At 41.1% G+C, this 24,391-nt stretch overlaps 1 protein-coding gene across 3 annotated transcripts in view; it reads left to right on the forward strand.

Moving 5' to 3' along the window:
• Positions 1-24,391, forward strand: part of RSRC1 (arginine and serine rich coiled-coil 1) — a 109,517-nt gene that overhangs the window by 31,246 nt on the left and 53,880 nt on the right. For all 3 annotated transcript variants that reach the window (XM_083868896.1, XM_083868895.1, XM_083868897.1), the window contains exon 6: positions 16,890-16,926. In XM_083868896.1, the coding sequence (XP_083725022.1) occupies positions 16,890-16,926 (37 nt within the window). The remainder of the gene's footprint in view (positions 1-16,889; positions 16,927-24,391) is intronic.

Here is a 24,391-nt window from a genome sequence, read left to right on the forward strand (position 1 = left end):
GACAGGGGGGGTTGGTGGCTGTTGGTGAGATTTTTGCTGTTGGGAGAAAACATCAGGAGTAAAGTGGGAATATTGGACTTTTCTGGGTCGTGAAGTGGAAATATTGGACTTTTTTGGGTCTTAAGGTGGGAATATTGGACTTTTCTTGGGCCGTGGGGTGGGAATATTGGACTTTTCTTGGTCTTAAAGTGGGACTGTTGGACTTTTCTGGGTCTTGAGGTGGGAATGTTGGACTTTTCTGGGTCTCAAAGTGGGAACGTTGGACTTTTCTGGGTCGTGAATTGGGAATGTTGGACTTTTCTGGGTCTTAAAGTGGGAATACTGGACTTTTCTTGGTCTTAAGGTGGGGATATTGGACTCTTCTGGGTCTCAAGGTGGGGATATTGGACATTTATGGGTCTCAAGGTGGGGATATTGGACTTTTCTGGGTCTTAAGGTGGGAATATTGGACTTTTCTGGGTCTTGAGCTGGGAATATTGGACTCTTCTGGGTCAGGCTCTCCTGGAGCTTGGCACACAATTATCTTTCCCTTCCTTCTCCCCGCCCCGTGCAGTAGGAAATCATTTATGATAATTGGCCCTGATTTGCATATAGGTGATGGAGTTGTGTGGTGCAGAGCACCCCCAGACCTCCTCTGGAGCCTGTTGGGATCAAAGGGGGCTCTTGTCTGACACTGAGCTGGGTGTGTTGTTTGCATTAAACATTTATCACCCTCCCAGCAGGAAACTCTGGCCTGGCCTGACACGTTTTCATGCAAAATTTATTGGGGAAGATGAGACTTGTAAAGAGAAATCTCAGTGCTTTTCACCAGGGGTGGGGAGGGAATGTTTGATTGGGAGGGAAAATTCCTCTGCCACATTTGGGGTGTCACACCAGGCACTGAAGGCTTGGGAAAGCTGATTTTTTGTCTCTCTAAAGCCTTTTTCTCAAAATCTCACCTGACAAAATCCATTTCTCAAGGAGCAGAAATGTGCAAATACAAATTGATGTTCAGGGCGCTGCAACACTCGTTTAATTTGTGCTGTTCAGGTCTTGAATTGAGGAGGTTTTTTTGGTTCTTTGCATTCTCTTTGGGGTTTATTTCAAAGAGGCTTATGAGGAAAATATAAAGAACATTGTGTTTAGTTTGTAGCTCAGGGGTCCAAAAGGAAAATGTATTAATTTTATAAGTTTGGATCCAAAAATAATAAATAAGGATTGCTACTGGGCTGAACCATGCCATGGTTCAACCTTGATCATACTCTTGTTGTTGAGTTAAAACCATCCTGGAGGAGTTTCCTTCCAGGAAAATCATGGCAGAGCCTTTCCTGCAGTAGAAATGGGCTGGTGGGAATTGTGGAGTGTGGCCAAAAATCCATCTTAAACATGGACATTCCTGGAAAAAACTGGAGATTTTTTTGTCTCTCTAAGGTCTTTTCCTCAAAATCTCACCTGACAAAATCCATTTCTCAAGGAGCAGAAATGTGCAAATACAAATTGATGTTCAGGGCGCTGCAAAACTCGTTTAATTTGTGCTGCTCAGGTCTCGAATTGAGCAGTTCTTTTTGGTTATTTGCATTCTCTTTGGGGTTTATTTCAAAGAGGCTTATGAGGAAAATATAAAATACATTGTGTTTAGTTTGTAGCTCAGGAGTCCAAAAGGAAAATGTATTAATTTTATAAGTTTGGATCCAAAAATAATAAATAAGGATTGCTACTGGGCTGAACCATGCCATGGTTCAACCTTGATCATACTCTTGTTGTTGAATTAAAACCATCCTGGAGGAGTTTCCTTCCAGGAAAATCATGGCAGAGCCTTTCCTGCAGTAGAAATGGGCTGGTGGGAATTGTGGAGTGTGGCCAAAAATCCATCTTAAACATGGACATTCCTGGAAAAAACTGGAGAAATTCTTTGAAATCTGTTTAAAATCACCAACTGCATTTTGAATGCTGGAACCAAACGACTCCATCCTGTGGTGGAAAGTGGTTTGGATGCTCACAGGAGAAATACCTTTGTTCTTTTGTCAGAGGGGAAAACCCTTTCCTTAATCCAGAGAGGTTTATTTTCAGTCTCTGAGCCAAATGATGAGGATTTTACAGGAGCTCCAGTCACGCTGCTGAGAAGTTCTTGTGGTAAAGTTTTAAGATGTTTGGTAGGACTTTTTGTTCCAGTGATTTCTTTTGGTGGCTTTTTGAAGAGCAGCTTCAAAAATTTAATGATTTGAGCCCCTTTGTCCAACCTGGGATATTCCAATGACTTGCTTGGACTCCAGGTGGGTTTTCCAGGATCATGGCAAGGAATCACCCACAATAAAACCAGAATGCCTCTTTAATTGCCTAATTAATTAATTTATTTATTACTCCTTTTGCCTTCCTCTGTGCCTCCAGCCTGCAGGCAGAATCCAAAGGTGAGGTGGCTGAACCAGATGATGAAGAATTCACCTGGTGGCAGCAATGGGTGACCTCAGTGCAGGGAGATTTAACCCTTTGCCTGCCAGGACCCTGATGGAGCTGGGTTGTTCCCTTGCCTCGCCCAGGGGAAGGATCCAGAGAACACCTGGGTGTGTTTGGGGTGATGGAGGAGGAGGAGGAGCCTCAGAGCTCTGCTGGGAGGAAACAGCTGAAAGGCCAAAACAGCCCAGTTTCCTCCCAGTAAATCAGCCAAAGGCTAATGGGAGGCAGAGGAAGGTTTTCCCTGAAAAGGACTGAGACCTCCATATGCCCAGAGCAGCTCTAGGGTCACTTGCCTTTGACCGAGATTTGTTGCTATTGTTGTCTGAGCTGTGTTGGCCTTGTTTTTCTTTTTGTTTGCTAAAAATCCCCTTTTAGGACTCAAAAGGCTGGGCATTTATTTAATAGGCAGCAGCATATGGGATGATTTCTTTTCCTTTCACTCGCAGACAGCTGGAAAAGGCAGCGTGGACAGGACATGTGTGTGAACTGAGGAGCAAAACTGTGCAGGAGGTGCTGGGGAACCACTGGCTCTGGAAAATAAATAGATTTCAGTTCAGGGGAACCATTTCATTTTCATTCATTAAGCACTTTTTGTGCTAAGTACAAAAAAAAATCCAAGTTTTGTGTTTGAATTCTGCAGTTCAGGCTGTCAGTTAGTGATGGCTGTCAGATGAGCTTCCCTGCTAAATTCATGGACTGTATTGAGGGAATTATATTTCTCCCTATTTCCAGAAATAGGTTTTGGAAAGCATTTGAAGGCAATATCTTCAAAGACACACATTCTTTATAAGCTGTTTAAAAATTTTCCAAACTATCTGCTCCTTCAAACCGCCAGCCACCACGATTGTCCTTTTTTTTTTATAACTATATAATTTGCATTATCCTGGTTTTTTACAGGAATCATTGCTTGAACGTGGAATATTCCTGTCTAAACACACACACATAGATTCTGAATGTAAACATGGAGTTTTGGTTGGGTTTTTTAATTTTTTAATTTTTTTTTTTTTTTTTTCCCTGGGACACCTTGTGCTGGGAGAGCAGCTGACTATTGTTTTAATGGCCTCCCTTAATCTGGGCAGGAGGAATCCAAAGTGAGCTGTGCAAATCCAGTTAGTGTGAGCTGTAATCTCTTTACTGGCTTTAAGGAGTTGCAGTGGCACTGAGACACCCTGCAGATACTGAACAGCAGAGATACAGTAATCACCTCACCCTGCACCCTGCTCCTGCATCCAGCTCAAACCACCAGTCCCCAGCCAGGATTTAGGGGAAAAACCAGCCCCAAACCAGCAAAATGCTCCTCAGAGCAGGCAAAGGAGGGAAAAGTGAAATTGAAATTCACATTAAAATATCAAACTCGCTGTTGCACCTCGTGTTTTGGATTGAAAATGCTTTTTCTGGAATGAGCTTACCTGCTATGGGGATTATAAACCATCCATGGCAAAGGAGCATCTTTGTTTGGAGGAGACATTTCTAATCCTGCTCTAATTTTTGGACCTTTCTGTTGTTTGCAATTATAAAATAATGTGACAAACTTAAAGGAAATAATCCAAGTTGTTGATCAGTGATAGGACACGAGGGAATAATTTTGAATTAAGAGAATATGGATGTAAATTGGATATTGGGGAGGAATTCCTGGCTGGGAGGGTGGGCAGGCCCTGGAATAGAATTCCCAGAGCAGCTGTGGCTGCCCCTGGATCCCTGGAAATGTCCAAGGCCAGGCTGGACAGGGCTTGGAGCACCTGGGACAGTGGGAGGTGTCCCCTGGGACAGTGGGAGGTGTCCCTGCCCATGGCAGGGGTGACACTGGATGTTCTTTAAGGTCCCTTCCCACCCAAATCTCTCTGTGATTCCATGATTCCCTTCCAGGCTCTGGTTTCATCCTCCTGGTTCTGTGCAGGGCAGGAGTAAAATAAAACCCTCCAGATAATCTGTGCTTACCCTGTTCTGCTTCCACTCCCTTTCACTGGGGTCATTTTCCATTGAGGAGGGAAGGCTCTTGGATCTTCCCGTGGAGAAGAGACTGTCCAACACAAATTCTCCATTCTGAGGACTTCTGAGCCTGGTTCCCATCAGAGATTTCCAGATGTTCTTGACCTTCATGTCCTTCTCTGTTCATTGAGACTCCCCTGATCCTTTCTTGGACTAAAACTCCTTCATTTCCCCAGCAGAACCATCAGCCCATGGGGCAGAGGGGTCCCTGTGATGATAATTCAGCCTCGTGTTGGGTTTATTCCCTTTTTTTCCACAGCTTATGGCAACCCCAATGCATTGCACTTGTTCTGGGGGAAAAGTCTGGGAATGACATGGACTTTTACCTTATTTGCAGTGTAAAAAACACTCCAGCCACTTTTTTTTTTTTTTTACATTATTTACAGTGTAAAAACCAACATCTTCAAATATCCATGAAATATGAGGATGGGAAATGCTTTGGGTGACAACCAGGGAGACCCAGAGGGAACATCTTTGGTCCTCCTGGGTCCTGCCTCACTCCTCACAGCTGAACTCCTTGTAATACAAGGCCCATTTAATGGTGAATTATGTTGGGAATGATTTTTTTTTTCCTGGGCTGCAATGGGAGCAGCAGGACCAGTCCATTCTCTCCAGATGGATTAAGGAATTGATCAGGAAGGGGCTGCCTTGGCTGCTCACATCAGAACCTTTTGAGGCTGCTGAATGGGCTCACGCTGTGTCCAAGAGGCAAAAAAAGGCTTTTTCCATTGATTATTGTCAGGTGGGCATTGCCTGGGCTTGGACAAATCTTAGGGAAACGCAGAAAATGGATTTCTGGGAGAAATCCACAACACAGGAATGGGGAATGCAGGAGGGAGAAAATTTCATGTGCCTGCCTCTGCCATCTCCCTTTTTCCTTTTCCTTTCCTCCTTTTCCTTTTTTCTTTCCGCCTTTATTTCCTGCCAACACTAAACAGTGTTAAAAAAACCACCCTGGATGAAGTTTTGGATAATGTTGCAGTGGGAGTTAATTTACAGGTCCCCTGTGAGTCAGGAAAATGAAGATGGAAGGAGAAGGAAAGGGTTTATATGGAGTGAGGGCCACTAAATCTGATTCAAAGGGTCACAGTGTGGTTTTTATTGAGGAGGACAAAAGATTGAAGTCCATCAATTAATTTAGTTATAAAAAAACAAAACAAGCTTTAGGCCCCAGAGCTTGTTGGAAACTCTTTTCATCAGCCTTGAAGGTGATTTTAATAATTCTGCTGCTTTTTTTTTAAGCATTCAGACTGCAATAATTCAGTAAACTGATAGTAAGTAATTAGGTATTGATGTTCTGGGCTCGAAATTTTATATGCTGTAGGTTTTAGATAGAAGTTTTGAAAAAATTTATTCTGCACTGTAATATATTCTGACTTGTGGAAGTGCCTTATTTTTGAGTTGTGCTTCTCACATTGTTATGGGAGAGGAATTTTCTCCTGATAAAGTTTCCTAGATTTTGAAAAATTTATTTGCTCCGACTTCCAGTGTGGTCTTGGGCATTTCCAGGGATCCAGGGGCAGCCACAGCAAATCTGGGAATTCAATCCCATCCAGAAATTTCTTCCTAATCTCCCATCCATCCCATCCCTCTGTCCATGTGAAGCCATTCCCTGTGTCCTGTCCCTCCATCCCTTGTCCCCAGTCCCTCTCCAGCTCTCCTGGAGCCCCTTCAGGCCCTGCCAGGGGCTCTGAGCTCTCCCTGGAGCTTCTCCTCTCCAGGGGAACATTCCCAGCTCTCCCAGCCTGGCTCCAGGGAAAAGGCCAAAGGTCACAGAATCCTGGAATGGTTTGGGGTGGAAGGGACCTTAAATCCCATCCAGGGACAGCTCCCATTATCCCAGGCTGCTCCAATCCCAGTGTCCAGCCTGGCCTTGGGCACTCCAGGGGTCCAGGGGCAGCCACAGCAAATCTGGGAATTCCAGCCCAGCCAGGAATTCCTTCCCAGTCTCCCATCCATCCCATCCCTCTGTCCATGTGAAGCCACTCCCTGTGTCCTGTCCCTCCATCCCTTGTCCCCAGTCCCTCTCCAGCTCTCCTGGAGCCCCTTTAGGCCCTGGAAAAGACTCTGAGCTCTCCCTGGACCCTTCCCTTCTCCATAGTTGGTTCTTCTCTTTCTTCTCCAAGTTTTGGGACAGATTTTGGAGCAGGACCCACAGGGACAGATCCCAGCTGGACCAGAGAGGCTGTGGAGTCTCCCAGGGAAAATTCCCTGCCCTGGGCTGGCCCTGCTGGAGCAGGGAGGTGGCACCAGAGGAGCTCCATGGTCCCTCCCAGTGCCCTGGCTGGAGCAGAAATCCGGGCAGAGCTGCAGTGATTCCTCCATGGGAAATAAACCCCAGTGCAGGGGTTGCATTGGAGCTGCTTTGAGCATTGCTGGTAAGGGAGTTAATCACAACTTCTGCAATATTTTTACAATTTATTCCCCTCCAATGCTTCTCAAAGCTCTGTCCAAATGTTGGTTTTTTTAGCAATTCTGAAAATTTTGACTTGTTTTGGATAAATGATCCTTCCAGTAAGAGCCAGTACTTCTCTTCTGCTCCAGAACAAGGAATAATGTGGTGAAATCCCTTTTCCAGTCAGGCTGGGAATATTTTGGGAGCTCAGGATCCAATTGCAGCGTGGCAGTTTTCACACAGGATCCCAGTGATATCCCAGGGATGTTCCTGTCTGCCAGCACAAATCCAGGGCTCAGTTTTGCAGGCTGCCTTTTCCCCCCTGCTCTGCCTTTAATCTCGTGCTGTGTTTATGTAATGCAATAGAAATGTTGCTAACGTGATTAGACTTTTCTATCTTATTAGCTCCAATACTGAGCACAATAAAATGGAAAACTGTTTAAATGTTATGTTTAAGTGCCTGAGATAAGAGTTCTTGTAAATGAAATGTGATTACATTTTTGTAATAGATCTTCTCTGTCTGCTCGGACTTTGTTGAGCAATGTAATTCTTTTGGGATTGCTGTTTCTAAGTTTGATTTATTCTTTTTTTTTTCTTTTTTTTTTTTTCAAATTTTGGTAGAAACAGCCATGCAAAACGCTACACACCACCAGACAATGCACAGAAATCCCTTAAAAAGGGCAAGATTTCCTGTATGAGCCACAAACCCACCATCTCCATAGTTTTCCCTTTGCGATAACCAATCTGAATTAAACATAATTCCCCAACATCACCTTGAATTTCCATCTGTGTAACCCCTCAACGTTCTTAAGCGTTTTTGCATTTTTTTTTTTTTTTTTTACCTAATGCTCTGGGCTATTTTTCCCCCCTCAGCTGTGGATGGCAAACTGTGACTATCACCAAAAAGTAGGGAGATGATATGAATAACAATTGTTTGCTGATCTTCTCCCCCTGTATCTCCCTGCCTAACCTGCAGCCTGCAAAGGCTTTTGTCATCCCTTATCCAGCCTGTACACTTGTAAGGAAGAGCAGGGATAATCGCCTAAATCTAATTAGGGGTTAAAAGAGGCCATGACTGTGATGTGGCAGTGAGACACCTTCCTGTAGCAATCCTGTTTGCATTAGAAAAATAAGGTTGTCATATTGATTATTCAAATGAGCTCCTATTGGCCGTGCCTCAATGGCAGCGTCAGCAGCTGAAGCCACTGGAAGGTCCCAGCTTTGGAGAATACATTATGTGATGTCTTGTTTGCTAATTTAAGGGCTTTAAATAAAATAAAATAAAATAAAAAAACTGAGGTTGAGGGAGTTTTTTTTTATGGTGAGAATTAAGGGTTTAAGTGACCAGTGGCCAATGAAGTGGAGCTCATGGTGGGGATTGCTCAGAGCCTTTCAGGGAGGGCCAATGGATTTGCTTCACCTCTTTTATAGGGGGGAAAAAAAAGAAAAAAAAAATCAGTGTTGGAGTTAACAGATCGTGTTTTGTGCATTAATTGATGTTTAGTTCAAAGTCAAACGGTGCTGGGAAGAATGAAGTGATTGTGTTCAGATCAATTCCACGTCCAGGAGATGGTGAATTCCCCCGGCTCTGACTTTGGGAAATTTGTTTTCATTATTTTTATTTTTTTTTAAATATTTATCTGGTGCTGGGCTGTTACAGCTTCTCAAATATTTCTCAGCACTTGGCATTTTGTCATTCCTCAGTCAAGCCTGTGACATCCTGCAAGTGCAGGAGATGCTTCAGAATGTGCTGATTTCAGCCTTCCTCGTTACCTCCTGATGTGCCACACACAGGATGGGAAAAAGTATTTAAAAAGACCAATTTATTAATTTTTAAAGTTATTTTTGGTCCATTTATAGCACACCAAGCACCACGTGCCAGGCTGTGTTGTATGTACAAAGATTGGAGATTTTACTGCTGGTTTTACCATTGGTTTGTGCAGTTCTGTCATCACAGATCCACAAGGAAAAAACCATTTGAGCCCCAGACGTGAAGCAGAGTTTGTAAATTTTACCTTGTGGTTGAAATTATTTCTCCCATTTTACCTGCACTTTGAACATTGTTCACTCCAGCTGTTGGCTGTGCTGGATTTCTCCTGCTGAGAAAAAAAAAAAAAAAACCCTTAACATATAGAGACAACTAAACTATTTTTTCCCTCATTTTCAACTTCATTTTTAAATTTCTTCAGTCGTTTCTTCCATTCTCTGCTTTGGGTACTGGTGTAAAAGTTACTCCTCCAAATTCTGACCTGGTTGACTGAACCATGATGACCAGAGGAAAAGGACTTTTAAAAATATATATTTTTTTAATATATTATTTATTTATATTGCTAGAACATCCTGAGCTGTTTGAAAGGCCTGTGAATTATCACAAAATGTTGGTGTAACTTTGCAATAATCTTGCTTGGACAGAGAGTTAAGCAGTGGCTTATCCTTTGTGTGAGAGTCCTGAGCTTTGTGCTGAACCCAGGGATGTGTTTGATTGCCTGGAACGGCTCCAGTTCCACCTTCTGGGGACACCCCTTTGTGCCACTTCTTTGTATTATTTTGTACATTTTGTATATTGAAACAATTATTTTGTATATTGAAATTGCAGCTTTCAGCCCAAACTGAAAATGGCGGAAAAGCCAATATATGAGACTTTTTTTTTTTTTTTTTTTTTTTTTTTCAGCAATATCAAGGTGCTGTTTGTGGAGATCAGTCCCTCGTTTTCCGCACTCATTTAAAATTTATATTAAATTTATATATTTTTTTAAATTTCCTCTTAATCCCTTTCAGTATTCCAATATTCTTCTACCATATTCTTCTACCAGCAGTTGGCAAAAAATTCAGATTGTTCTGATTGACATCAATGAGACTGTCTGGATGCATTTCTTGAAGAGAAGGAAATAAGACAAATACCAAGAGTGTTGCAATTTTATAAATTTGTCTTGCAACACAGCCCAGCATGGAAATTGTTAGAAGGTCCAACTTCCTTTTTTACTGGAAGTGAAGAAGTGAAGTTGGGCTGCTTGGAATGACCATCTTGGAGAAACCAAGAGACTTCCAAAGGTTTTCTTTAGGGCTACGTCAAGTTGAGATGCAAAAAAAAAAAAAAACAACCCAAAAAAACCCAACCAACCAAACAAACAAAAAACCCAAAAACACAAAAAAAACCCCAAAAAACAAAAACAAAAACAAACAAACAAACAAACACAAAACAAAACAAAAAACAAAAACAAAAACAAAAACAAACAAACAAACAAAAAAAAAAAAAAAAAAAAAAAAAAAAAAAAAAAAAAAAAACACACACCAAAAAACCCAGAGTTTAATTATGAAGGAAAGCCTGAAATTCAAATCTCTCCTGACCAAAAAAACCTGAGGTAGGTAGTTGAGGAGATGGAAATTTTCTCAGCTCAAATAGATTTGCTCTGTTCAGGAATAAGGAAAGTTTTATCTCATTTAGGGAGGGAAAACTTGGGCTTGTCAGAATATTCTGAGAATATTCTGGGTGTGCCCCTGAGCCCCTCAGGGGGATCAGCCCAGGAATTAAACCAGGGATGCCTAAAAAACCACGAGATTTTGGGGTGCTAAAATCGGATCCAATGCAGTCCCAGGTGCTGGAATTTCAGCAAAATGGGAATTTTTGGGGGCTCAGCTGAACCTGACCATGATTCCCAAAGGGCTCCACTCCTCTTCAGGGATATTGGAATATTTTTGGGATATTGGAAACTTTTTTTTAGTGTTTGGTTTTAAAATCTGTGCATCCAAGGATTGCTGGGTGATGCTGCTCCTTCTCCTGAGCTCTGGAAATGTGTTGGTTCATTGTGATTTTTTAAATGAGTTGTTTATTTTTCAGCCATCCTTCTGCTGGCCGGAGAGGGAGGGAGCACATCCCAAATTTCTCCTGATTTTTTTTTTTTTTGGGATTTTATTAATCTCCCTTAAAGTCCTGACCTGCAGTTTGAAATCTGTCACTTCCTCTTTAATTTAAGTGCAACACCTTGTGCTCTTTTAAGGTCTTCCAAAATTATGTGATTTTTAAATTAATTTTTATTTTAGATTCTTTGTTTTGAGGAAGGAGGGGCGGTAGAGCAACAAAACAAGTTGTATCCTAGAATTTCACAGATAGAGGCATTTAGGGTTTGGGTTTATTAAAGTATTTTTTTTAATTCTAAGAACATCTCTGTGTTTAGAAGGTTTTGAAGAACTTGTGAAGTGCAAAGAAGAAAAATAAAGTTGGAACTTGTGGTGTTTAGGTAAAAGAAGCCCTGAATAGAAAGGAACATTTGCATGGGGAAGAAATTGTCTGAATTCTAGTGATGGGTTAGAAAAACAATCAAAAATCTGAGTTCTGCAAATAAATAAAAAATGATGGGTGAGGTGAGTCCCTGGGTTTGAGGAAAGGGATTTTTTACTGATTATTAAACTAAATAAAAAATAATTATTAAACTAAATAAAAAGTATCTACAGCTCTGTTTTAGTCATAGGTTGGATAAGCTGAGCTCAGTTCAGATATCAAATAAATAAATTAATAAATTAATAAATTCAGCTTTGCTCTCTGGACTGAGATCTGTGAGGATTAAAGAGAGAAAGAAAAAATTGAAAAAGAAATTAATAATTTGTTTCTAAAGTCAGTATAGAAGCTTTGAATTGCCACTGTTGAATCCTTGAGGCTGAAAAAGATTTCCAAGATCATCAATCCCAACCTTTAAATATGAATATACAGTAAGAGAATGAGATCTGTGCAATGGAACCAAGACTGTGCCTTGTAATGTGAATTTTGAGCACCGAGCAAAAGCTTGAAGAGTTTTATTCACAGGTCTTAGTGGAAAGTTGGGTTGCCAGCAAATAAGTTTAAAATACTTAATAAACTTCTACAAGATTTTCTCCTCTTGGGAGGAATTCATGGCACAGAGTCTTAGAAAAGAATTAAAAATAATTAATTCAGATGAATTGGAGGTTGCCTTGTTTCCTAAGCAGAGAACCTTTAATTGGTAACTTTATTTTTATGGAATATTTAATGAGCAACTGGCAAATGTTCCCCATAGCACAATTTTCATGAGCATTTACTGGTTTTTTGAGCAGTTTATAATGAATTTAGACAAAGATGGAGCCGCTCAAACACGCTGTCGTTTCGGTGTGCTGTGAAGTATTCACCAAAGATTATCGCAGAACTTCTTTAATCTGCATAGAAAGTTTTTAAAATAAAATAAAATTAAAAAAACAAACTCAAACTAAACAAGCTTGAGGTTTTCCTTGTGGGATATATTTTTTTTTTTATGAGGGCCTGAAGGAATAGAGGAAGTCAATGGACACCAATGTATCCAAATATCTCATTTTGCCTAAAAGCAAGTGCCGGCAGATAAATGCCCATAAAGGGATTTCTTTCTTAAGCCCCATGGATTTTTTTTTATTTTTTTTTCTTTTCTTTTTCCCCTGCAACTTTTTTTTTTTTTTTTTTTTTTTTTGTGTGAGTTGGAAATGAAAACCATTCATCCAGTGCCCCAAAGAAGGGCCTTATTGAATGGAATAACAGTGTAATGTACCATTGAAGGCAGGATTGAAAGTGATTATCTTGTTAACTCTTGACAGTTACCGCCAGCTTGAAATAAAACTGGCAGCCTTGATTTGCAAATGAATTAAAGCTTTTTCATTTGGTGCCAGGATCATCTTTTTATATTCTGATATGACAGATGCTATGTTCCGTGCTTTTGTTTCCCCTCACTCTTTCCACTCGCAAATAAAAAACAAAAAGATTATGATAGTAATTTTATTTGCATCTTTTTCTCTAGGAGTTTATTCTTTGTCTGGAAGTTTTTAATCTTATATTTTTTTTTTCCCCGACAATTTGTCGAAGAATAGTATTGTTCCCACAGAATAAAATTTCATTAGGTTAAGTACAGTAGTAATTGGGTGAATGAGGAGGATTTAGAAGCTTTCAGCAAATGGAAAATTGATTGTACTCAAATTGTTTTAGCTCTTAGAACATTTAAATTTCCTCCCTGACTCGGGCTTGCATTTAATACCCCTCGGAAAAAACCTCACATTTCAAATATTTCTGCTCGTGGCAGCACATTTGTAATTAGTGGCAGCCTGGATGCTGCTGGGGCTGTGTTTATATTATTTATATTATTTATATTCTGCAGCCATCCCCACACAGATGGGGAGGTGTTGGGTATGATAATTATTGTGCTCTCCTTCTATGTTCCTCATTAACCTGTAACACTCTCTACCAGTCCAGAGAGTTTTTGTGTTTTATTTATTTTTTTTTTCATAGTTGTGTTTCCCAACACTGGAACTTGCTGGGTTTTGTTTAATATTCAGCCCAGAGTCGTGGGCATTTCCACTGCTGGGTTTTTCTGCTGCTTTTTTTTGTGATCTGGGTTGTACTTTGAGGCTAATTAGCAGCACTTCCGACTGCCACTGATGTCCATTATGGAAATGTTTTCCTACACTTTCACCTACAGGATGTGTTTTAATTGAATATCTACTAAATAATATTACAGAGAAGGTAAAGCAGGCCAAAGTTGTCTAATTTATTGAAGGCTGGTTAACAGTGACATTCCGGAGCCTGATGTTTAATTGCCTGTGTTTGCTGGGAATGCAAACAGAGGAATGAGGTTTTCGCTCCTTGTGAAGGGAACAGGAGGAGAAATTCCCACCCAGCCAGCCAAAACCAGGGGAAAAAAAAACAAACCAACCAAAATAAGGAAAAAAAAAAAAAAAAAAAAAACAACAACCAACCAAAAAAAAAAAAAACCCAAAAAAAACCCCCAAGCAAAACAAGGGGGGAAAAAAAAACCCCAGCCAAAACTAGAGGGGAAGAAAAAGCCCCAACCAAAATGAGGGGGAAAAGCCCCAACCAAAATTAGGGGGAAAAAAAACTCCAACCAAAACGAGGGGGAAAAAAAACCCAACCAAAATTAGAAGGGAAAAAGACTCCCAACCAAAATGAGAGGAAAAAAAAACCCAACCAAAATTAGAGGGGGAAAAAAAATCCCAACCAAAATGAGGGGGAAAAAAACCCCAACCAAAATGAGGGGGGAAAACTCCAACCAAAACGAGGGGGGAAAAGCCCCCAGCCAGTTATTTTACATAGTTATACAAGTACAACAAATTTTATAATGCGATTTATAGTATGTATTTAAAATATATGATTATTATACACAATTATATAAATATAATGCTAATCATGTAATGTAATTTATCCTATAGATAATGCAATATAGAACAGGTGGTTATTTTACATCATTATACAAGTACAACAAATTTTATAATGTGATTTACACTATGTATTTAAAATATACGATTATTATATACAATTATATAAATATAATGCTAATCATGTAATATATAGAACAGGTGGTTATTTTACATAATTACACAACAAATTTTATAATGCAATGTATTTAAAATATACAATTATTATATACAATTATATAAATATAATGCTAATCATGTAATATAATTTACCCTATAGATAATGCAATATAGAACAGGACACAGAATATAATTGTGTGAGATCTCTAATCTATTCTATTGGTTAACTAAAAGATAAAGCCCTGCCATAGGCTGGCTGATTGATGCCCAGCAGCCTCGGGCTGGGAAGAGGTTTTCATTGGAAGTGACAGGTGCCCCAAGGTTTATTTAGGACAAGCTCAGCCTTGTCCTGCTTAGTTTGATAATGTTTTCCTTATGGATGTTCCAGCAGTGCATTTCCTGCGTTAGGGCCTTGTGTTACACCAATATTCCTGTCTGGGCTGCCTCAACTACAAATTGGCTCAACAGCCCGTGACACTTTTTCAATATTATTACATTAAACCAAGTGGATTTTGATTGATAACCTAATATTCAACTAATGCAAAACATCAATCATGGCAAGTATATTAATTATTTAATATTGCAGCCTAATTCAGGAATCGATGTGCTGCAGGGAGGGGAAGGGAAAACTGGCTGTTCCCAGAAGGTTTGAGACGGGGGATGATTAAAAAACAGCCCCACCAAAGCCCTGCTCGACTCCCGTGTGTTGGTTCGATACAAATCTTTATTCATTTGCCAATAATCTCCTCACATTTTCCACTTCAGGACCTTTTTTTTTTATCAGTTTTGAGGCCTGTAATTGAATTAAGGCAGCTTTCAGCACGGCCGGAGTGGAGGTGCACAGATATTGATGGCAGGGATGGGCTGGGAGGAGCTCCCTCATCCTTCTCCCAAAGCAATTCAGCCTTTAAAGGCTGGATAGAACCTCCAAAATGGGATCATGGAATGGTTTGGGTTGGAATGGACCTTAAATCCCATCCATCCTACCCAAACCATGAGCAGAAACCTTCTGCTGTCCCAGGGGCTCCAACCTAAATGTCCAACCTGGTCTTGGACACTGCAGGGATCCAGGGGCAGCCACAGCAAAGCTGGGAATTCCATCCCAGTTGGGAATTCCTTCCCAAAATCCCTCAATCCCTGCCCTCTGTCCATGTAAAACCATTCCCTGTGTCCTGGAGATGCCTTGGGAAGGCTGAGCTGGAACAAAGACTGGACAGAGCTGGAGAATAAAGTAGAGATTTATTGAAAGGTCTTAAAGGTAAACCTTGGGCAGGACAAGAGCCTGGCCAGGGCTGCACCCAAGGTGGACCCAAAATGGGCACAAAATGGACACAAAATGGACACAAAATGGACCCAAAATGGGCACAGAATGGCTGGCCAGTCATGAGATCTCACATTTTAAAGTTTTGGTCCATTTGCATTTTGGGGTTTAATTGTCCAATTCCAGCTCCAGGCTGTGAGGTCTCATCCTTCTTGTCCCTCCCTCCAGCCCCCCTTGTTTGTGCTTTTGGGGCTGAGAGTTGTCCTTGGTGTGCAGCAGGAAAAGGGTTTGTTTTGTGTCCCTGCTGTGTGCAGAGCTGAGTGACACTGACTGTGAGCTCAGAACTCACCCCTGGGCACCACAGAACATGAAAATACGAAAACTAAAACTTCAGGCATCACTGTCCCTCCATCCCTTGTCCCCAGTCCCTCTCCAGCTCTCCTGGAGCCCTTTGAAAGGGGCTCTGAGCTCTCCCTGGATCCTCCTCCAGGCTCAAGATGTGGGAGACAATTTGGGATAAATCCTGTAGGGCTGAGAAGAATAAATTCTTCTTTCAAATTCAAACAGCAAAATTATTTTTTTTTTCTTGTCACTTCATTAATGACATTTAAATAGAAAAAAAAAAAAAAAAAGCTCTGTAGCAGATTTTTGGAAAAGCTTTAGGAAATTATAAATATTTAGAAATTTTATTATTGGCGATTAATAATACTGTGGTGATTCCCTCAGGGGCTGGTTTCTCCTTGTTTTCCATGGGAATGACCCAATTTCCAAAAGGTGATGTTGGAATTAGGTAGAACCTGGCCCTGATGGAAGCAGGAACCATCTCCTTGTCCAGTGGGTTGGAATTTGGGGGATTTTTAATTTATTTTCCATTGGGTTTCATCTTTTTTTTTTTCCATAGCAGGATATGTTAAGGATTAATTTTCCCTCTGAATTTTTTTGCTTTTCAGAACTTTTATTTGGATACTTTTTGTTGTTGTTTTTTTAGTGGCCCATTTTCTCTTTGTACATTTGTATTTTTTGCAGCCAAGCTCCAGCACGAGCCATGGAATTAATCACAATTCCTTCTCTCCATCACCTTGGAAAGGGGCACAAGAATTTCATTGTGGCAAAGCAGAACCAGGAGGCACCAAACGTGGATTATTTTGATAATAATAAATTATTATTATTATTATTATTTTGATAAACTGCTCCATGCCCTGGCCTGGCTGATCATTTCCAGTGTAAATAGTGGGATAATTAGATTTAAAATGTTGATTTTAAATGTATATCTTGTGGCATTTCTACAGTTTGTAGCAATTTCAGGGCAGGCACTATCTGAGGGTTTAATTCTGTCATTGAGCATTAGGATAATCAATATTTTTTAGGTGTTACAGGTAAATATATGTATTAAAACTAAAAATTTGACACACTGGAGAAATCACCCAGCTTTGCCATTTCAGAGTTAAACAGAAATGGTTGCAGACAAGGGTTTAGGAACTATTTAGAACTTTTGTTCTTCTCTTACAGGGACTCTGCGAACATCAAAGCTGGATTAGAACATCTGGTAAGTTTTAATTTTCTCTTGAACATTTGCATCATCTTTGATATCTGCATTCCAAATGAACACTTTTGAATGAGCTTTGAATACCTTGAATTGAGAAAGTCAACCATCTCCCAGAGGGTCAGGCTACTGTTATTATGTGAAGGCACTCACATTTTCATTTATCTCCCCATTTCAAGGGAATTTTAATTTTTTTAAATTACTTTTTTTTGATGTCGAGATGAAATAAAACCGGACTACAATCCTTGGATTGATGATTGCCTTAATTATAAACAAAAAATTGTTTGGTGTCGGATTTTTGGCATATCCTGATCTGAAAACAACAAACTTGTGATTAAAAAAAAAAAAAAAAAATTAAAACAGGAAAAAAAAAAAAAAAAACAAAAAAAAACAAAAAAAAGAGCCAGGGACACAATCAAATATTGCATGCATAAATATGGTGTGTTTGAGTCATTTGGAGGCTTTGAAAGAAGTGCACAGCTTTGTGTTTTCTCTTGTCTTTGCTTTATGAATAATGGATCGACTTAAATTCCATTCAGGGCTGCAGGAGGAAATAATAATTGAGGTGCAAAATATTTCTGGTTTAAGTAAACATATTAAACCCACAAGTGATGGCGAGCCAGGCTTAGCATTAAAAACTCATCAGTTGATCAAAACCGGGGAAAATAAAATCTTGTCACGAGTCAGAAGCTGGTTGAGCCTCACATGTTGGTACCAGCAATCAGTGGAACATTAAATAGTTCATCTAAAGTGATTATTAAATCCCATTAAATGAAAATACTCACTATTAATGGCACATCCATCCTGAGAAGGGTTTGATTTTTTCATGGAATAGCTAAATAATCCCTGCTGTTCCCCGGTGCTGTTCAAATCCTCTCGTGTCACGTTGGGCAGAATTGTTTTTCCTCTTGTTGCTTCTCGTTTTGGGAATCACTTGGGGAGGATTTGGAGGTACAAATATCTCCTTGGAGTGCCAGAGGGGTGGAGGGGATGGAGGGGATGGAGATCCTGGTGGGGTGGAAGGGGTGGAGATCATGGTGGGGTGGAAAGGATGGAGATCCTGGGGGAATGGTGATTCTGATGGGGTGGAGAGGATGGAGATCATGATGGGATGGAGATCGTGGTGGGATGGGAAGGATGGAGATCTTGGTGGGATGGAGACCCTGGTGGGGTGGAAAGGATGGAGATTCTGGTGGGATGGGAAGGATGGTGATCCTGGTGGGGTGGAAAGGATGGAAATCTTAGTGGGATGGAGACCCTGGTGGGGTGGAAAGGATGGAGATCCTGGTGGGATGGAGATTGTGGTGGGATGGGAAGGATGGAGATCCTGGTAGGGTGAAAAGGATAAAGATCCTGGTGGGATGGAGAGGATGGAAATCTTAGTGGGATGGAGATGCTGGTGGGATGGGAAGGATGGAGATCTTGGTGGAGTGGAAAAGATGGAGATCCTGATGGGATGGAAATTGTGGTGGGATGGGAAGGATGGAGATCTTGGTGGGATGGAGATGCTGGTGGAATGGAAATCCTGATGTGGTGGAAAGGATGGAGATCCTGGGGGAATGGTGATTCTGATGGGGTGGAGAGGATGGAGATCATGATGGGATGGAGATCGTGGTGGGATGGGAAGGATGGAGATCCTGGTGGGATGATGATCCTGGTGGGATGGAAAGGATGGAAATCTTAGTGGGATGGAGATGCTGGTGGGGTGGAAAGGATGAAGAGCCTGGTGGGATGGAGATCCTGGTGGGCTGGAGATCCTGGTGGGGTGGATCTCCTGGCACAGTTCTCAGGAGCTCCCCCTTTCCAAAGGTTCCCTGTGAAATGTGTTGGGAATCATCAAACGGGATAAGGAGCAGAATTCTCAGAAAATCCACCTTGTTTGCTGCTTCCAGGGGCGTCTCACCTGCGGGTCAAATCCCTTAAATGAATTTTAGAAAGCTTCTCCTCTCCTGACCATGGCTGGGACTTATTTCTAAACTGGGGTTTCTGCCACAGCAGGAGCTGCAGGGCTGATTTATAACAACAAAAATGGGAAGGAAGAGGCTCTGTGGGCTTGGAGTAGCCTGGAGAGGGGGAAGCAGGGAGAGTTCTGTGGTGTTCAGGGTTTCTCTGGGATTGGAAAGGAAATATCACCTTTGGAATGATGATGCCTGAAGTGCTTCATGGGTTAACTCACAATAATTTGGAATAAAATTATGTCTTTGATAAATAAATTGGCTGCTTTGTATTTAGAATCCCAGAACTGGGCAGGAAGGGACCTCAAAGATTTCATTCCACCCTCTACCATGGACAGGGACATTGCCCTGAAAGATCTGTCAAAAAACTCCAGATCTGAGACTTTTTTCTCCCTTTTTCCTTTGATCTTAGAAAATCTGTCCTGGGAATGGGTGCTCAAGGAAACAAACTGTTTCCCAAGGCACCCACAGGGGGGAATATTTGTGCTGGAAATTTCCAAACTTTAACATTTTGTTCATAAAGACTTTCTGGACTCCAGTAAATTATAGGAATATTCCTCCGAAGATTTAAGCCTCATAATTCTAGCTCTAGAGCTTTAATACCTGTGTCTCCAAATGCTGTAAAGAGGTTTTTCCCACTTGAAGAGTCTTTATCTTGATTTGTTAATCAGTTATTGAATCCCTTCTATAAGAAAAGGCTGGTTTACAATTTGAGATTTAAAAGAGTCTGGACTGGCAGGACACAGGGAATGGTTTCAAACTGAAAGGAGCAGGTTTATGTGGAATACTGGGAAGGAATTCCTGGCTGGGAGGGTGGACAGGGGAACTGTGGCTGCCCCTGGATCCCTGGCAGTGCCCAAAGCCAGGTTGGACATTGGAGCTTCCCTGGGACATTGGAAGGTTCCCTGCCATGGCAGGAGTGACATTGGATGTGCTTTAAGGTCCTCATCTTTCTTTGATCTGATCAACCAAAAAAAACCCCCAAACCCCAACCAAGAACTGTCCTCCTTTATTCGCTCTTTATATTTAATCAACTATTTATTTTCATTAAATATCAATATTTATTTCCTGGCTGTCACTGGCTTTCCCACAGAGTTTGGTGGCAGTGCTGGCCCCTCACTGCTCATTGCACTCTGAATTTCTCACCTGTGCTGTCACAGCTTGGGTGGCCACAGGACAGTGATGCCTGACAGAGCCCTTGGCTTCCTAACGAGCTGGAAACCAAGCAGCCCGTTATTTGTGCTCACAAACAATTAATTAACGCTCTTAACGGGAGTAATTATGTTTATCTTGCTGTCCTGGCAAAATTCCACGCTGGTCAATTATGCTCTGCAGGCCTGAATTGTCTCTTGTGTCTCTCTTGAATTGTGCCTGTTGTCCCCTTTGGAGAGGAAGGGAATGAAGGTGGGGTTGGAGAGGTTTTCCACTCATGGCCAAAGTGACATTTGTGTGCAGGGACATTCCAAATTTCCCTTGGGATGGGCTGGAAAGTCACTGAGTGTCCAGCTCTCCAGCTTGGAATATGTTTTTTAAGCTCTGGCTGTGTCCCCCACTGGGAGGGGACCCCTGTTGTCCCCAACTCATGAGGTGTCAGTGGCTGGTGGCCCCTTTGGCTGTGCCAGAGTCCTCATCCCAACCCTTCCCCTTGCTCAGCAGCAGCCTGGCCCTTGGAAACCTTTCCAGCTCCTTCAGGAGCTCTGGATCAGCTCCAGACCAGGTAATCACACTGCAGAACATCAATGCCTTATGAATATCCATGGAAAAATGCATCTTGTTTGGCTCTGTTGGTCTACAGGGATGAAATCCAGGCTGCTCCTGCAGAGGGGCTCTGAGGATCCAGAGGATTTGTGGAGAACTCCCTGCCCTGAACGTGTATTAAATTCGTGTGCTTGCAGCACTTTTATTTGTTCTGAGGTTTTGCTGCTGTTGGTTGCAGATGTGAATCAAACACCGGCGCGATCAAACCGTCAGAGGCAGAACGTTTTCATGGCAGGAGATTCAAAGGCTTTGCAGCAGTTTGTTGTTCCAACAGCGACAAGTTTAGTGGGAAGTTTGTGAGAGAAGCGAGTTCTGCCCTGTCACTTCCCATTACCAGCGGGCTCTGAAACCAGAGCCGCTCCACATAAAACAGCACTTTAATGTCTGCGTGTCTTTATTAAAAAATAAACTTTGATCACTCTCATTTACCACCAAGGCAGAGGTGCCTCCCCAGCCCTTGGCTGCTTTGGGGGGACCCCCATGACCTTTCCTCCCCATGACCTTTGTGCCTTTATTTCCTTTCCCTTTGTCACTCCACTCATATTTACCCCATAAACTCATTTTTCTCCCGTTCTCCGCTATAAATTTGGGAGAACCGATGGGGAGCATCCCCCGATCCCTGCTCTGATCTCAGTGATCAGCCAAAGCAAATAAATAACCCTGTAAAAATATCAAGAGTGTGATTTTCCCTGGCATCTGCATAAAACCCCCGGCACGCGCGGGTGTTGTTTCCAATCGCGCCGGCGGTTTGTTCGCAATTCCCGTAATTTGATCGTGCCTGATGAAAAGCTGACAAGATTTCCACAGCGCCCCATTAGATGAAAAGCAGCATGAAACCAGAGGTTAATCTGCAAACAGATTTTCCTGCTTATTACTCTAATGATTCCATCAGATTTGATGTAGCAGGCTGCGAGGCGTCTCTCGGCAGCAACAGTGTGCTCGGGGTTTGATCTCGGTGCTCATTAAATGATGGAGTAATTTGGGTGACCTCTGCCCAGGTGCACAGCTCCTCATAATTGCACGGCATTCTGATGGGGAAATTACTGGCAGAGAACCCCGAGTATTCATCCCATTCTCCGAGCCAGGGATGGGGAGGAGGGGGGGGAAAAGGGAAAAAAAAAAAAAAAAACTAACAAAAGAAATATTGCATTAATTTTCAAATGATGATATTACATTTAGTGCCTGGGCCCCATATATCAAAATCTGAGAACTGCTCAGTTACTCGCTGCTCTTAATCTTAATGGTATCTGTGGATGTCAAGGGCATGGAGGAAATTAAATCGGAAAGTGCAGATAGACCTAAGAAGACATTATCTCTTGATGATTGCAGTTTTGATAGGTATTTCAGTGAATTTCATTTTCGCAGAATGGTGGGAGATGAGTTAGCCACCAGATTTTCTCATTTTTCTTCCCCCGTGATTTATGTGAGTTGAGTATAAAACTTTTTTATGGGAGTGCAGTTACGGGCGGCTGGGAGGGAAATTAATGCGCCGGGTTTCCATCTCGGCCCCGCGCGCCATTGTCACGGCTGTACATACCTAATGGGGCCCATCATTATTCAGCCTTGTTTACATTCAAAATATGTAATGAAATCTGTTCAGAATAATGAGGGAAATAAAAGTTTAGGAAATTGTAAAGGTCATGAAGTTTGAGAAATGATGCGGTGCTCCCAAAATAACATTTAGGCAATATAAATTACATTATTATGCACCAACTCTGCCTTATAGAGACATGAAGATAAAGTGCTTTCGACGAGTAAAATGCTGTTAGTGCTCTCTGAAGTATGAGAATGTGTAAAATGTTTCTGATTTCATATTCTGGTTTTGTGCATATTGTGGAAAAAAAATATATAAAGGAACTTTATGGAGGGCAGTGGCTGCTTCACTATGGCCAAGTTTAAATGCATTTCCAGGAGGGTTTTCTCCAGCAAACAAACAATTTGGCAAAACTATAATTGATTTTTAATCTAATTATTAAAGCCACCAGCTAATTCATTTTTTTAGGGGGTTCTTTCTCCTCTTTTTGGGGGGATTTTGCATAAGGATCTTCGATCTGAATATATTTTATTGCAGATACTGAGGAGGGATCTTGGCACAATATTGAGATGGAGCGTAAATTTGCCCAACTCTCTGTGATCTGCACCTAAAATACAAATCCCTGCGCCCTGATTTTCTGCAGGTGCTCCTCAGGATAATTATGTTTTGCCCTGCACGTTTTATATTGTGTTTATTTGGCAGCCAAAAGCCTGAAACACGAGCCGTTTTTTTGGAAAAGTTAAACCAGCAAATCTGTGACAGCCCAAAAAAAAAAACGGTGCAGTGGGGGTGAGTTGATTATTAAACCTGAGAGCAAAGAGAAAATGCACTTTTATTCAAAATATATAATCTTGATTGAGTTCAGGTTAATTCCTGTGTAATTGGGGCATGAATTGGGGTAGATTTTCAAATTTTGAAACTTGTGATATTTGAGTCACTTTTAATTTTCAAATTTTTTTCTATTATTTTTCAATTGCTGCATTTCCATGCAAAGGTCCCAAAGGGGATGGGATTTCATTTTTTTTTTCTGGAAAATTCTAATTTATTTAGAGAAAACTTAGTGGAAAAAATAAATCAGTAATTCAAGTATTAACTGCTCCTTTTGTTATTTAATCCCTGTTACCTGTTGGTTGTTTTTGCTCCTGTTTTTCCAGCCTTGGCTGGAGCTGTTTCCAAATCAGTTTATGACGTGATAATTAAAAATTTTCATTTCAGAACCTGCATTTATCTTCTATTTTTATATTCTCCCACCTCTTCGTTGCGACACGGTGCAGCAGAAATTTGAAACAGTGATAAAAAGATTAAAAATCCGTATTTAAGAGTCAAATATTAATAATTTTATCATTTTTGTCAGCTGTGGGCATCGTTCTGCCTCTAATTTTTAAAGGTGAAATGAAGAAAGAGATAAATTTATAGAATAATAGATGATGTTGATGCAGAAATCTCTGTTCTGTCAGCTCTTTATCAGAGTGTTGAATTTTTTGGTGATGGTGGCTGTATTTCCATGCAAATGTAAATCTAAGGGATGATATTCCAGGCTGCAGGCAAATAAATAGAAGGGAGGTAATTTTTTAGCCTTTAGTGCAATAAAATCCATATTTCCTCTCTTCCTAAAGAACCCACACTGAGTTTTTTTATGGCTGTGTGAGTTTAACACTTCCAGGAATTTTTCCCTTTAAAAAAAAAAAAAATGGATTTACCAATTCATTTTTTAAAAAAAATTTCTTTACAGCTTTCCCTATTTGTGCTGAGTGTTTAATCCATTTTTCTGTATCCACTCCCAGCTGGAAAGGCCTTTTTCCTTGTTTTTTTTTCAGGAATATTCACTGAAATGAAGATTTTTTGTTTTTTCTGGTCCTTTTAGAGGTGCAAAAACTGCTTTTTGAATTGTGAAAATCCCATCCATGAGCCACAGCCATTCCCACCTGCCTTTGATTTGCTTCCAGCAATCCACTGGTGCTTTTTCCTCCCAAATTTTGGGTTGGTTTTAATAGAAACAAGGTGGGATTTTTGCCCCCACCTGGTGTTCCAGGGTTCTCTGGAGATCTTGGGTTAAAATCCTGGTGAAATGGAATAAAATGAAAAATTCACAATTAAAGTTTACAAACCCAAATGTTTTAGTGGGAGGAGGGAGAGGATTTGGGGAATCCTCAACTCTCAGGTCAAAGTCCTGCTGATGTTTTGGGTTTAAAGTTTAAAGGTGTTTGATCCCAAATTTGTG

This window comes from Zosterops lateralis (genome assembly GCF_965231275.1).
Source record: "Zosterops lateralis genome assembly, chromosome: 10".
Classification (NCBI taxonomy): Eukaryota; Metazoa; Chordata; class Aves; order Passeriformes; family Zosteropidae; genus Zosterops; species Zosterops lateralis.